This window comes from Triticum urartu, chromosome 3A, assembly GCF_056163025.1.
Source record: "Triticum urartu cultivar PI428250 chromosome 3A, HENAU_Tu73, whole genome shotgun sequence".
NCBI classification, from domain to species: Eukaryota; Viridiplantae; Streptophyta; class Magnoliopsida; order Poales; family Poaceae; genus Triticum; species Triticum urartu.
Window position 1 is genome coordinate 638,664,249 of NC_141875.1, and position 14,641 is coordinate 638,678,889.

General features: G+C 48.8%; 2 protein-coding genes across 2 annotated transcripts; one reads left to right on the forward strand and one right to left on the reverse strand.

Moving 5' to 3' along the window:
- The first annotated feature begins 52 nt into the window (after nt 1–52).
- Nucleotides 53–12,032, forward strand: LOC125548980 (increased DNA methylation 1-like). The gene is made up of 7 exons (XM_048712483.2): nt 53–158; nt 8,600–9,811; nt 9,899–9,969; nt 10,098–10,330; nt 10,449–10,535; nt 10,899–10,998; nt 11,097–12,032. Exons 1-7 carry the CDS (start codon nt 101–103, stop codon nt 11,436–11,438), a joined length of 2,103 nt encoding a protein of 700 aa, XP_048568440.2. The 5' UTR covers nt 53–100; the 3' UTR covers nt 11,439–12,032.
- A 1,072-nt stretch (nt 12,033–13,104) lies between these two features.
- LOC125545675 (uncharacterized) lies at nt 13,105–13,651 on the reverse strand. Its single transcript, XM_048709697.2, has one exon. It carries the CDS (start codon nt 13,578–13,580, stop codon nt 13,302–13,304), a length of 279 nt encoding a protein of 92 aa, XP_048565654.1. The 5' UTR covers nt 13,581–13,651; the 3' UTR covers nt 13,105–13,301.
- Between the last annotated feature and the right edge of the window lie 990 nt (nt 13,652–14,641).

Genomic DNA, 14,641 nt, shown 5'->3' on the forward strand with positions numbered 1-14,641 from the left:
ACACCAAAATTTACTAACCGAAGTTTGCTTTATACCAAATGCCCAGGCTGAGTCGTGGGAGGTGCCCAACAAGAACGCACGGGACCGTCGAGCTAGAGCCATGAGGGAGGAGAAAGGGGATCGACTGCCCAAGCATTGCCACTCACACGTGACCCCTGGTAAGCCCCAAGACCCTTTTTCTTACATATGTGTTTAATGTCAGATGGTGGGGAGGGTTCTGGTACGGCTCGAGTGGCGGGGTGGCTAGAGAATTCATCGTCATGCTAGTAGTAGTGGATATTAGGATAGATCTCACAGTTGGTTTTAAGTCGTCCCTAAGGCGTCGCCTAGGGGGGCGTCGACCTTGCCTTATACACATGCTTAAGGCATCTGCCTTAGGTCATAGGGCGTCCAAGTCGTCCACCTAGGCAAATCTGGATGCCTCGGGTAGGGGCAAGGGCTTTAGGCGGGAAACAGAGTCTTGGGCGGGAACTAGAGGCTCTCGCGTGCCAACAGTTACGAGCAGGGGAATCAGAGAGATCGAACCAGTTTTCCCCCACCTGAACCTTTGGTGGCGGCTGGAGCTGCAAATCGAATCTGCCCCACCTCGACAGCTTCTCCTCTCAGGCGGATCCCCCTCCTCTTCAGTAGATCCTCCTCCCCCTCCTCTCTTGTAGCTTCTCCCCTCCTCTCTGGCAGATCCTCCTCAGCTCCTCTTCTCCAGGTCAGCATTGGTTTTACCTCACCCCTACCAAATTCTACTCTATTTAGCTGCTTAGAACCCTCTAAGGCGTCGCTTGCCTTATGCCTTAGCGCATAGGCGGTGAGGCACCCCCAGCGCCTTGCCTCGCCTTAACGCCTTAAAACATTGGATTTCACGCGTTACGACGTGATCTTGTTAGATGATGCGATCTCATGCGAGTAGAGGGTGTGGATCTTCGATGCCATGATGTGATTTTTCCCCTTTTTTGTCAGTTATTTCCATTTTTTTCTTAACCAATTTAGGAACAAAATTATAGTCGACTCAAAATATGGGAAAAACTAAGGAGGCATCTAACAAGCGGTCCATGGCGCACGCCTAGAAAAGGAAACTTGTCCCCCGCGTGGTCCCCATGAGATAAAAATGGAAATTTGCTACCAACTACACCACCTGGTCCTCCCACACGTGTTAGCCCCGCCTAGCTCCCTGCAGTAAATGTGTTTTTTTGTTGTGCCTGTAATTCACATTGTTTCTGTCTTTGGAATCAATCCATGGGCTCTTTGAAACTAGGCCCCATTTGTATATGTTTCGACCAACATTTCTCCAAACCAATTTTGGTGTTACGGAGCCAAATTTAGTAATGAAGGATGCAACTTTTTGAAACCAACTTTGGTGCTACGAGAGCCAACTCTACATGTTGTAACTTTAGTGCTACATGAACCAACTTCCTGTGAGGTTGCAACTTAGCAACCATGGTGACCAGCTTCCTGTGATGTGGAACTCCGTATGTTGCCCTGGCAACTGTCTAACAGTTGATGTGCAATTTCCCCCTGTTCCCCTAGATGTGTAGTTTTCACTGCTCGCACCTAGCCCAAACTACCCCTACTAGTGAGAAGTGCGACTTTGTTCATTGTCCTCAGCCAACTGTGCATCACTCAGTGTGCAACTTTTCCCTCTAGCCGTGGATGTGCAGTTTTCATCTGGCACTCTGCCTCAACTACCCTACCAGTGAGATGTACAACTTCGTCTGCTACCCTTGTTAATTGCTTAGCAGTCGATATGCAACTTCCCTCCTACCCGTGGTTGTATAGTTTTCACTGTTGGCACCCCTCCCCAGCTACCCTGCCAGTGAGATGCCCAACTTCATTTGTTGCCTCGACCAAATTCCTAGCATTCGATATGCAAATTCAACTACCGCCCCGGTCGACTAGCAGGCTAGGGAAGGAGATGGGTGCTGATTTGAGACTCATCCCGAGAGTTGGGATAGGGATAAGATGTTGGATGGCCAGAAGGAGCATATCCAGGCAAGTAACATGCACGTATCCTTGTACTGGACGGGCAACTTGAGCATGTTCCCATCCAGCAGGCCCCCGTCAAACCCTAGCTTCGTCAGCGTCAGTGGACCACAAGATCAAGCCATCATGGGCTGACCTGAGCACCAATCTCCCGTGGAACGCCTATCCCCAAATCAGTCGGCATCATTGTCGCTGCTGCTACCACGACCGTCTTCTCAGGACACCACCACAACCATGTAGACATGGGACGCCATGGCCTTCAACCCACATCAGGATGCTGCTTCGCTCTCGAATCTGAATCTTCCTTTGCAGCGGAATCCAACATCCATAGACATAAGAATAGGGTAGTGATCAGAGGAAACCGAGGAGAGGGCTGAGAGGAGGTTGTCACGGTACATCTCATCCCAGTGGATAGAGCCTGACTAGTGATTGGCCAAATCCCTGCAAAGGTGGAGCCAATCTAAAGTGGGTAATATTCTTGCGTAGCTCCTGTGCAGGAAGGAACTAGCCCTTTTGTTCAATCAGGCATATGACAACCCCCCCTCCCTGCAGCGGAAGACTGGCTACGTTTTGAGATGAAGAGGAAAGCCCTGAACCTCGCATCGCCGGAGCACAGGATTGCTGGCAGAGATCTCGCATTCACTGGTTGCAGGAACGTGGCCAATTCCCATTTTTGCCACATCTAGGTTAGTAAATGGAGGAATATTCTCACACCTTCAGCACCGCAGCGATGCTGCTTCCTCAATAAGATACGGAGGCTTTGGCCAAGTCTTACTATGAGGAGATTTTGGCACCCGCGTCTCCCGCCCACACGTTGTTGATCCCTGTACCGCCCCCTTCCCACGGCACTGACCGAACTCGACCTTCCCTTCTTCGTTCTGGAAATCTAGAATATGCCATTAAGGACCTCCGGCAGACAGGGCACCGGGCCCTAACGCATTCTCGACACCATTCTACCAAAAGTTTTGGCAGATCATCAAATCTGGTGTTATCACCGCTATTGACCTGTGATTTTACCTTGTTGGCTCCACCTGCTCAACCAGGCCTCCCTGGTCCTCCTCCCCAAGTGAGATGCGGCTATGAATTTGGGCGACTTTCAACCGATTAGCCTCGTTCATAGCTTCCCAAGCTATGTTGACCGAACTCGACCTTCCCTTCTTTGTTCTGGAAGTCTGGAATATGCCATTAAGGACCTCCGACGGACAGGGCATCGGGCTCTAACGCATTCTCGACACCATTCTACCAAAAGTTTTGGCAGATCATCAAATCTGATGTTATCGCTGCTATTGACCTGTGATTTTGCCTTGTTGGCAATTCCCTCCACCTGCTCAACCGGGCCTCCCTGGTCCTCCTCCCCAAGTGAGATGCAGCTATGGATTTGGGCGACTTTCAACTGATTAGCCTCGTTCATAGCTTCCCAAGCTCCTCGCCAAAGTCTTATCAAATCGGTTTGCACCTTGTTTGGCTGAGCTCATCTACGCCAATTAAATCGCCTTCGTCGAAGGCAGGGTGATCCTAGATAATTTCTTCTTAGTTCAACAATCCGTGAAGCTCCTCCACCTGAAGAAAATACCATCGATCTTGCTTAAACTTGATAGTTTGAAAGCATTCGACTCGGTGGCTTGGCCTTTCTTCTTGGAGGTGCTTCGTCATAGGGGTTTTGGCTACAAGTGTATTTCCATAATTGCGACCCTTCTCCGCACCTCCTCCTCATAGGTTCTGATCAATGGTAGCCCTTTCAGCCCTATTGTGCATGATCGCAGCCTGCGGCAAGGTGACCCCATATCTCCCCTATGCTTTTCGTTATTGTTATTGGTATGCTCGATGCACTCCTCCGGAAGTTCAATCGGGAGGGGATCTTCCTACCCCTCTTCCATTGGGGCATTAAGCATTGTGCTTCCTATTTGCAGACGATGTGGCACTCTTCCTATGACTAATATACGCATGATCTGGTCGGTGCCCGCTTCCTCCTTGAGATCTTCAAAAATGCTTCAGCTTTGAAGGTTAATCTTTCTAAGAGCGCGTTGGTTCCCATTCGCTGCCAAGGAATAGACATACAATGCCTCTCCGCGAAATTCCCTTGCCTAGTTTCCTCCTTCCAGATTAAGTATCTGGGCCTCTCGCTGTCCCACTCATGGCTCCACAAGGCTGACCTCTTACCCCTTGTGGAATTATTTTCCAACAAGCTCCCGGCCTAGAAGACGGTCATGATCCCCACTACCAGGCGCATCTTCCTCATGAACTTGGATCTCACTGTGCTGGGAATTTACCACATGCTTGCTCTTGATGTTCCACCATGGGTCCTCAAGGCGGCGGACAAAATCCTTCACGGATTTTTATGGGCAAACTCGTATTGCACCAAGGGAGGGCAATGTTTGGTCCCTTGGAAGAACGTGTGCACCCCTTTGCACCTTGGGGACTAGGTATGCACAATCCGAAGAACATCAACGGTGCGCTTCACACTAAGTGGCTTCGGATGGCAAAAACCTCCAATCACATCCCCTGGTCTGTTGTTGACCTCTCTGTCTCAGATGAAGACACGGCCACCTTCAGGGCCTTGTCTTCTCTTGTGGTTATGGATGGGACCTATTCATTCTTTTTGCATGACAATTGGATTGATGGATCGAGCATACCTATGCTGGCGCCGGACCTAGTGGTCGTTGTCCGCCCCCACGCTCTTGCTTGCCACACGATCAATGATGGCATGGCAAACACATCTTGGGTAAGTGACCTCTATGGCCAACTATCTGTGGCGACGATCGTACAATTCCTTGAATTATGGTTGAAGATCTCCGGTACGCCCCGTCTACCGGCCCGAACTTGTGGTCTTGGAAGTGGACAGCTTCTGCTGAGCACTCCACTAAGCCTTCCTACATTGTGACGTTCGCTGGCCGCATTGAGTGGGGCTGTGGTGAGCTCATCTGGAAGCCTGGGTCTCATATGAAGTTAAAGTTCTTCGCGTGGCTGGCCCTTTGGGAACGGTGTTGTACCTCGGATCGCTTGGCAAGATGGAGCCTCTCCCATCAGGCATTTCCCCCCTTTGCAGGCAATAAGATGAGTCAATCAAGCACCTCCTGCTATGTTGTGTCTCTGCGCGGGAGGCCTGGTACGACACTCTCCAGTTGATTGGCATTGCTCACCTCGCACCCACAACTGACGACTCAATCCTCGAGTGGTGGTCTTACTGCCAAACTGCCATTCCCCCAAAGATGAGCAAATGCGTCAATCCGGTGATCCTTTGCTCCCTAGGATGCATTTAGCCCGAGCAGAACCGGTGAGTTTTCAAGAACCGTTCGTTAGGCCCTATGGCTGTGATAGAGAAGATCCCCGAACATTTTCGCAATTGGCGGAAGGTGGGTAACGGTAGTCTAAAGCAAGTAGTCCCGTTGCGTGTCGACGCGGATGGCCTGAGCTGCCTCTTCCCCACACCCCCTTGTACGGTAGCACTTGTAATCGTCACTGCTTTCCTATCATAATATGTAGGCACGCAGATCTCCTGCGTGTTCTGGAAAAAATGATGGGCAGTTGGAACCAAGCCAAGGCTAGCCATAGGCCTTCATTACACGTATCAAGTTCTGCGTCTAGCGGGGAGAAATAGTTGTAGAGCCAGCAGCAAGCCGCCCTGCTCTCCACGAAAGAGCTATCTACGTCGAGCTGCACCCATCCTGGTTGTGAGCCACACCACCTTGGCCTCTCAACATGAGTACAAGCAGGCTACCTATTTTAAGCTTAGTGACCTGCTTCCCTTTATTCAAGTCTGCATGTGGGTGTTCATTAATAAGCAGGATGGACTCCATGTTGCTACACAAAAAAGTGCAACCGCATGCAAAGGCATTGGCTTATTCTGTGTGATTTTCATTTCGCACAAACCAAAATTTCCGCAAGAGCATGAGCAACATTAAGGCGTTGTTCAATGCACAATGGCCGAAGAAGGTGCATAATCCATTCATGTCCATTAACACGCATCAGTTCATCTGCTGGTAAGTCCCAGTACTAGCTCATCATGTGCCATAGTTCACGCATATGCAGACACCGATATAGGGCATGCAGGGCGTCCTTTTCCTCCACACCACACACCGGTAGGTGCCATGATTATCCGGATGCAACCGATATTTTGCTCTGTTGGGTGGCGAGTGCCTCGGTGGCCAGCTTCCAGGCGAAGAACTGCACTTTCGGAGGAGCCAAACTGTGCCAGTCATAGCCCAGCCTTGTAGGTGGTTCTCAGGCCTGGAGCTCGACGCTCCTACCCGCTGCTCATCCAGACATGCAGCAAATCCTAGCCGATAGGAGCTTCGTACAGAGAATGTGCCATGTTTGTCAGCTTACCAGACAATGAAATCCTGCTCAGCCCACTGGGAAGTTTTTGTCCGGAGGGTCATATGTGCATCGGATGTGACAAAAATATGTGCATCGGAATAGACTAATAGGCAGGAAGTCTTTCATCACCTCTTCTTGGTCGATCTTCAGAATGAGACGATAGACGTTATTTTAGCATTTGTAGGCATTATCCCAATGAGAAAAAATTCCTTCACCACTACTATAAACTCGCTCGCCTCAAAATACCCAATTACGCTGATAAGATCGGGCCAGAAACCCCTTTGGACCAGGCGTTTTCAAGGGGCCGTTTTGGAACAACGCATCAGCGATCTCCTCGTTCGAGAATTTCTTGCGTAGATCATCATTCATAGCCACAATAAACTTTGGCTGGAGCACCTGTAAAACAGCTGCAGGATTGAGATAATGGTCATTGGTGAAGATCTCCTTGAAGTATGACGTTGTTGTACACTCCATTTCAGAAGGCACCAACTTCCACAGGCCATCAACATCTCTAAGCTTCTTAATTTTATTTTTGCGCGCCCTTCAAACAACTTTTTTTTTGTGTGAAACCCTCCAAACAGCTTTACGCTGGAAAATTTGGTGTTACGGCCCCCCTCTCGGCGAGCCAACAGATCTGTGACCTTTGCATCCATAACATTTCTTCCCGGTAGAGCGTCTCATTCATGATGTTTGTGAGACATCTTGCGAGGGTCGCCATTATATTGATGTAGTAGTGCAAAGCTCTTTCCGGAGTTTACCCAGCTCCCGCAACACGTTTCGGAATTTTATCCAACTCCAGCCCTGAAGAACTCCCATGCACTCGTAAATCTCGCCAAGGTTGTGCTTAGGATTGGCATTAGCCCACGCGGACAAAATATTTTCAGGGAGGTCGCCTGCCCGCTCTGAGAAGAATTAGTACTGTTTGTGCTTCTGTTGTCACTGGTTCCATTCTTCGTGTCCAATTTTACTAGAGGGTGGCGTGCCCAATTCACATCAGCCACAGCACGATCTAGTCTTACTCGATCATCTTGCTGTCCAATGCGCTTATTATCATAAGTACAAGGGGCGCCTGAGAAACTAAGATCTGTCAATCTGCAGACATGCAACACGTCCATGAAAGCTACCATCTGGTTCTCAGCTAGCTGTATAAGGGGAAAGTGCTCCTACTGCCACAAAGTTCGTTAAAGTCGCCCACAAGCATCCAAGGCAGATCGGAAACCGGTTTTAAGGACTGAATGGTAGACCACATAAGATGTCTATTTTCCACTCTTAGTTTACCATAAACACAGGCCAGGACGACTCCGAAGGCGAGGTAGTGCATTTGAATTTATGAAAATATGAAAAAAATAGTTTTGAAATGCATGGATAGTGTTACTGAAATTATGAAATAGGGATCTAACTTTTTTGTAAAATTTAGTTGATCTTTTGTGAAATATAATTTAATTAGCAAATTCATCTGTAGTTCATTTGAAATTATGAACCTAGTCAAATGCATATATAGTGTAGTTGATTTCTTTTGAAATGTATGTATATTGCATCTAAACTTATGAAAATAGGAAGAAAATAATTGTGAAATTCATGTGTAATGTATCCAAAAAATTAAATAGAAATGAAATCTAGTATAGAAAAACTACATTCTAATTCCATTTTTCTTATTGAAATTGCTTCAGTTTTGTGCAAAAAATATGTTGTGACTTTTTAAATCATTGTGTATTAGAGTCTTCTGATTTTTTTTCAAGAAAACACAAAAGTCTTGCATCTCGATGCAAAGAAGAATTTATACAGCCCTTAATAAGGGCAGCATCCAATATTACAACATGACACCTCTAATCGCTAGGCATCGCCCCTGCCAGTAGCAACATCGCTAGATCCCTCGTCCACAGGGTCGCCGCTGCCTGACTTCTGCCTTGATCGTGTCAAGGATGCGAGCTAAGATAATGTTGTGATGCTTCCAAATGCACCTTGACACCATCAAGATGGCAAAGTACGTGCCCTTCTGAGTAGAATGAATGGACATGTTTTTTGCCACCATGGGGGAGCACCTCATCTCCCACCATAAGGCCAATGGACTCAAGGACCCACAATTTACTAACTGGTTGACGTGGGAGTGGACGACATGGATTAGCATTTAGCGGTCTTCTGATTGTGCATCTTTTCTGAAATTGCATTAAAGCATGTGTGTAGACTTCAGCTGAATTTGAAATAGTGTCCAAAAACTCTATGAAATGGGTATGCAATACTTTGTGGAATGCATGGTTATGAAATTTACAGATTGTGAATTAATGTGTGAATCTTTTGTGGACTGCAGTGGCGGGGCGGGGTTCTTCTTTCCGGCCATTGTCGATGCAGAGCAATGGGAGAACGCCGCCATTGTTCTCCCCTGAGAGTGGCCGTGGGATGCCACCACCTGTTGTTTATTCCCGGAAACAGGGGGCTAGCGCCGATGGTGGGCCTTCTGCCATATTGAGAGACGGCGGCGGCAACCACCATCCCAGCAGCACTGACGGTGGCCACGGCCAACCAGTGAGCGAGAGGCTGCTTCAGATCGTTCCTGCTAACACCAGAGCTGGGAAGGGCAAGAACGTGCCACCGGCCGGTGGCACTGCCGTGCCGGCAAACGGCCGCGTACGGAAGACACGCGCGCCCAAGGGGAGCAGCACTCTAGCAGAATCCAGGAAGGTGCCCGGCAAGAAATCTGACGCCGGCGAACCGGCGGGCATGCACCATGGCACCCAAGACAACGACCAGCTGAAGACTGTCTCGGCTCCAAGCAACAGCAGGAATAGGAAGAGCACGGTCTCTGCCTCAGCCGTGTCATCGAGCCGGAGGCCTCGCAGGAATAACAGTAGCACGTCCGGCACGGCGGCGGCCGGAGCCAAGAAGCACACCATCCTGACATGGCTGATCGACTGCGGTGTGCTCAAAGAGAACGAGAAGGTCTCGTACGCGGACAGCACCAGCTTCGCCACGAAGGCCTCTGGCGCGGTGACTAGGGCCGGCATCCAGTGCACCTGCTGCGACGCCGCGATGGCGCCCCCGGCCTTCTCGTCTCACGCCGGCTCCGAGGACTCGGCACCGTGGGAGAGGCTCCTGCTAAAGTCCGGCAAGTCGTTGCTGGAGTGCGTGCGGGAGGCATGGGAGGGGGAGCACCTGAGGATCTTACACGCCAAGCAGAAGGCACAGGCTGCGGTGGAGAAGGAACGGGAGAGGAGCACACAGGAGAAGAAGCGTACTCTGCTGCTCGCCAAGCAGAGCAGGAAGGAACCAGCCCTCGCCCTCGACCTCGACGGGACCAACTATGGCGGGGACGACGACCGGAGCGACGACGCGTGCGGCGTGTGCGCAGACGGCGGACAGCTGCTGTGCTGCGACAACTGCCCGTCCACCTTCCACCCGGAGTGCCTCGCCGTGGAGGTCCCTGAGGACTCCTGGGTCTGCCACTACTGCCGCTGCTTCCTGTGCTCCGCCGACGATGACGGCCATGGCGGCCTCTCCATCTGCCACCAGTGCACCCGCAAGTGTAAGCAACTCTCTCTCGTGTCTCTGAAGAATAAGGATCTCCACTGATGAAAAGTACCTCACTGATGATGCTTCTGCATGCATGCAGATCACCACCACTGCCGCGCGCCCCTGTTGGCCGGGCACGAGAGGCCCTACTGCAGCAAAGCCTGCAACAAGGTAAAAGCACCTGATGAAACATACATATTTGCTTTCAGGAACTTTATTTCGTTGAAGTTTAGTATAATCCGTTATTTTACCATAAAACCTGCTGCCATAACACGTCCACGGTAACATTTTTTATTCAGATAGCGGTGAATCTGTCAAACATGGTGGGAGCCATGGTCAGCATCGGCGAGGAAGGCCACTCATGGTCCCTGTTAAAGTTCCAAGAGGGCTCCGTGACGTCAGACCCCGCCGCCCTGCTGGAGTGCAACGCGAAGCTGGCAGTGGCGTTGGGCGTGCTGAATGAGTGCTTCAACCCCGTGAAGGACAGGCTGACCGGCATTGACATGCTTCACCAGGCCGTCTACAGCGTCGAGTAAGTCGGCCGGGGCTCTTCTCTCTCTCTCTCTCTCTCTCTCTCTCTCTCTGAGTGTCAGGTGAATCAAGGTTCTGAACAAGACTCGATTGACTGTGTTTTGGATGTTGTGGTGCAGATCGGACTTCAAGCGGCTGAGCTATCAACGGTTTTACACCATAGTTCTGGAGAAGGACACGGAGATCATATCTGTAGCCTTGCTCAGGTATCTACATATGAGCCCATCCATCCCTTCGCCGCATTTCTTTTAGTTGATCGTTATTGATTAATTCTCCGTGCTTCTTCAGACCAAAAATGCATCCATCCCGCACTAAGTCATAAAATTCTCTAAAAATATAGAGAAAGTTTCAAAAACAAAGAAAAAAAGTGAATCAGTTTAGTAGAAAAGTACTCTATCAGATTCGAACCAACTCGAACCAACGACTTACGTCTTAGCACGAGATTACTCTACCACTAATTAAAAAGCCCTTTATCGGATTTGATGGTCTTAGTTTCATTTTTTTATTTAAATTGTATATATATACTGATGAACGCGCTTCACATACATGTGTCTTAATTTAATTTGCAGGTTCCATGGCGCCAAGCTGGCGGAGATGCCGTTCGCGTGCACACTGCCGCAGTACCATAGACAAGGGATGATGCGCCTCCTCGTCAATGCCATCGACAAGGTTGCCACAACGCACACGAAACACTACTTGTTTGTATCTATTTTCGGCACATATCATTTGTAAGTTTTGCACTGATGCATGTGCATCTCTTGAGTCAGGTGCTACAATCGGTGCAGGTGGAGAATTTGGTGATCTCGGCGGTGGATGAGGTAGTGGACACATGGAAGAAGCTTGGCTTCGAGGACGTGGAGCCACAGCTGAGAGATGAGGCCAAGAGGCTCAGCACGGTCACCATTGCCGGCACCATCCTACTCCAGAAGCCCACGGCCAAGCAGGACATGTTGCTGATAACCGAGGACGAGCGGGCGTTCCTGGAGATGAGCTGGCTGCGCTGCAGCTTTGTCGACCTCTTGACCGGGACCGCGTTCCCATGGTCGCCATATGCTGACCCCGTGGCCGTTGCCGTGAGGGGGGCGGGCGGCGGTGGTGGCGAGGCGTAGCTACACGGCGGCCTCATGCAGCGACAACCTCCACCTCCGCGTGAACAAGTGATCATGACTCCATTTTCTGAAGAATTTGTTGTGTTTCTTTATTTGACAAATTGGAGTTAGTTTACATACCGTTTGTTCTAAAAAGTCAGAAGAATGGACCGATAACTCTGAAGTTTTCACATTTGGAGTTAGTTTACATACCGTTTGTTTTAGAAAGTCGGAAGAATGGACCGATAACTCTGAAGTTTTGACATTTGGAGTTTATTTACATATCTTAGACATGGTTCGGAAATATTTCAGTTTATGTTTTTGCTATCATGGGATCTATAAGTTTTTGGATGACAAGGAATCGTATTTTTCTGTCGTTGATTGTTGCGATGGTTTTTTGTTTCTAGTGAGATTCTTGGGATGGTAGGAACCTTTGCATGTACTTGTAGTTTTTAAACAGGATTGGCTCCTGGAAAATGAAGGACGCGACTTCTTTGTTCCCCGTGGCAGCCTCAGCATCCCTTCTGGGCATCATTCTTGTACTACTTCTGTTTTGGTTGGTGTGTGATTTTCTGTTTTGGATCTAGTTCATCAAGAGAAAATCATGGTACATACTCACCCGATCGCCACCTTGGTCCACATCCGTCAACAGATGAAATTAGAGGGTTAAGGACTGGTTAAACGGAAGAATGAAGCACACGGTTCTTTCTTAATGGCAAATTTATACTAGTGAGGTCATTAGAATTTTGTTTTAGTGAGGTCATCAGACCAACAATTTATACTGGTGATCAAGTAGGTTCAGTTTGGTTTTGCATCTTCAGGCGTCAATTTGGCTTTCCAATTCCCCTGACCATGCACCTGGGAATGCCGGATCTGAAGCTGGCGTTCACAAGTCCGGCCTCTACTCTGTACTGTTGATGGTCTCCATCCCGTTAGGTCAAAGAAATCTAGGAGGTCTTGCTCCCATGTCTTTGGGTAGGAACTGCTGCTCTGTGTGTGTTGTGGTGGTAAGTTGTTTTGCTGCTTACCAAATGAGTCCAAATGAAATGCAGTTTTACTTGCTGCTTACTGAAGTGAAGAAAATAAAATGCACACTTACTTTGCTGGTAGCTGCTTTGAACTAAAACCACGACGAGTAATTTGGAACGGAGGGAGTACAAATTAAATAAATGGCGTACATCCATGATTTTCAATATGATAGAGGAACAGTTAATACATCCACAGAACAGAAAATGGCGATGATGATGCTAGAATAGTTATGAAACATGTTCAAATTAACGGTAGTACCGAAAATTCATACGCTCCTTGCGCTGGTTCAAGTCTGTGTTTCAGTACACCAAACTACTGACCGAATGAGAAGGGGGAGAAGTTTTATTACACCAGAGCAGTTCTTGATGAGAAACCAAACTAACATGATTGATTCTATTGGATAATTATTTTAATCCAGGACCCTAGTAGGCACATATTGACATCCTACCTGAAGGTCAGCAATTTTTACCTAATAAACCTCCAAACTGAGATGGTTCACCTGCTTGTGAAATTTGTAGACGTCGTAGCTGATGGCTATGGTGTGCCCTTCATTTTTCAGAATCATCATGATGCTAACGGTTATACTAGCTCGGTATCAGCCCCTTGTGATCTGTTGCCATCATTGACAGGTTCTAACTTCTAGTAACACACAAGAGACTGGAATATTTATCACGAGAAGCTTTATTCTTGTTCACGATCAGCGCTTATTTAAGCGCTGCACGCGCGCACGATCGGGGCTGATAGCCGCCAAACACGCACGCCTGCATACGCTATACGACTGTGCGCAACATCACACATACATATATATGATGCCGACATATACACACATCGTAGTGTGCTCCGTAACGTGTAAGCTTAGTCATCGGCCCTGACGACGAAGTTCTCCTTGCGCTCGTGGAACTCGCCGGTGCGGGTGTTGATGTCCTCCTCCAGCCTGCTCTCGCGCACCTCGAAGTGGCCGGAGCCACGGCCGTGGTGACCGTGGTGACCATGGCGGCGGCCGGCGGTGTCGAACTCCTGCACGAACGTCTCCTTGACGATGTGCTCCTGCACGCCGCCGCAGCCGCGGCGGGCCGGGTAGCCCACCGCCCTCACCTCCTCCGAGCAGTAGTCCACCTCCTGGAAGTGCGCCATGCCGATCTACTGATGTGCTTGGGTTTGTGTATGTTCGTGCGTTGTAGGACCCGAGTTGTGCAATGTTGTGGGATGAGGTGCGCTTTTATAGTGTGGTTCCGTGCATGAGTGGGGCAGGGAATTTCCTCGCGAAAGACACATCTGCACACTGCTTTCTGCTTTCGTCCTTCACTTTTTTCTAGCATCCTCTAAGAATTTTTGGCCAGGAGGATCGATACCTTGGCGGCTTTGGTGCCCTTTTTACGTTTCAGTAATTCAGTTGGACATTGGGAAAAAGAACTAATTAAACGGCTCACACTGATCTGCAATTTTTTGGAGTCTACTCACACTGATCTGCTGTTTGCTCGCAAAGAGAGCTATTTTAGCAGTAGCTCCGTTGCCTCTCTGATCTTGGTCATGTTGCTTCTGATCGATCTAGTAATTTTATGGATATAAATCAGATCCCATTTAAACCCACTTATATTGTCTAACAATTTAATAATTGTTTTTAAAATAAACTATCGAGCTAGCTAAAGCTAACCAAAACGGACTAGCAGGGGCCATATTTATTTGCCGTTTACATCTCTGTAGCGTGCAGAGGCAAGCATCGGTCTATCATGATCGACTGAACATTTCCCACCTCTTAGTTAGTTTAGCGTTAGTTTCTCCAACTCGTAAGAGAATTTGTTAGTCCAAATTCGGTTTTTTCGTACAAGAACGGAAAACAACCTGGTGATTAGCAACGTGAGCAGCCAACAGACACGTCTCGATGCTCATGCTTTCTAGGTCACCTTCAAGAGTGGTTGCCAGTCATGTAAGAATAAACTTATCTCTTGCAAGTGGGAATATATACTTGCGTCTCGCCCTGCACTACGTTAGGAAGGACAGAAAGATGCGCTCCGTCGAATGAAGGATCTGGTACAGAATAGTCACCAAGTTAACTGACATGCATGGTCATGATAAACCATGATACCACTGTTGAATTGCTAAGGGCATCTTCAACTGCGTCCCCAAATCGGACGCGTCTTTGGACACCGATACGAAAGCCGGCCTTCCAACACTATTCATCAAACGATCCGTCC

Bases quoted from the DNA above. Each gene is read 5' to 3' on its own strand.
- LOC125545675 (XM_048709697.2), bottom strand. From the start codon at position 13,580: ATGGCGCACTTCCAGGAGGTGGACTACTGCTCGGAGGAGGTGAGGGCG.
- LOC125548980 (XM_048712483.2), top strand. From the start codon at position 101: ATGAGGGAGGAGAAAGGGGATCGACTGCCCAAGCATTGCCACTCACAC. The intron at 159-8,599 runs GTAAGCCCCAAG...TGTGGACTGCAG, and splicing joins CCACTCACACGTGACCCCTG to TGGCGGGGCGGGGTTCTTCT. The intron at 9,812-9,898 runs GTAAGCAACTCT...GCATGCATGCAG, and splicing joins CCACCAGTGCACCCGCAAGT to ATCACCACCACTGCCGCGCG.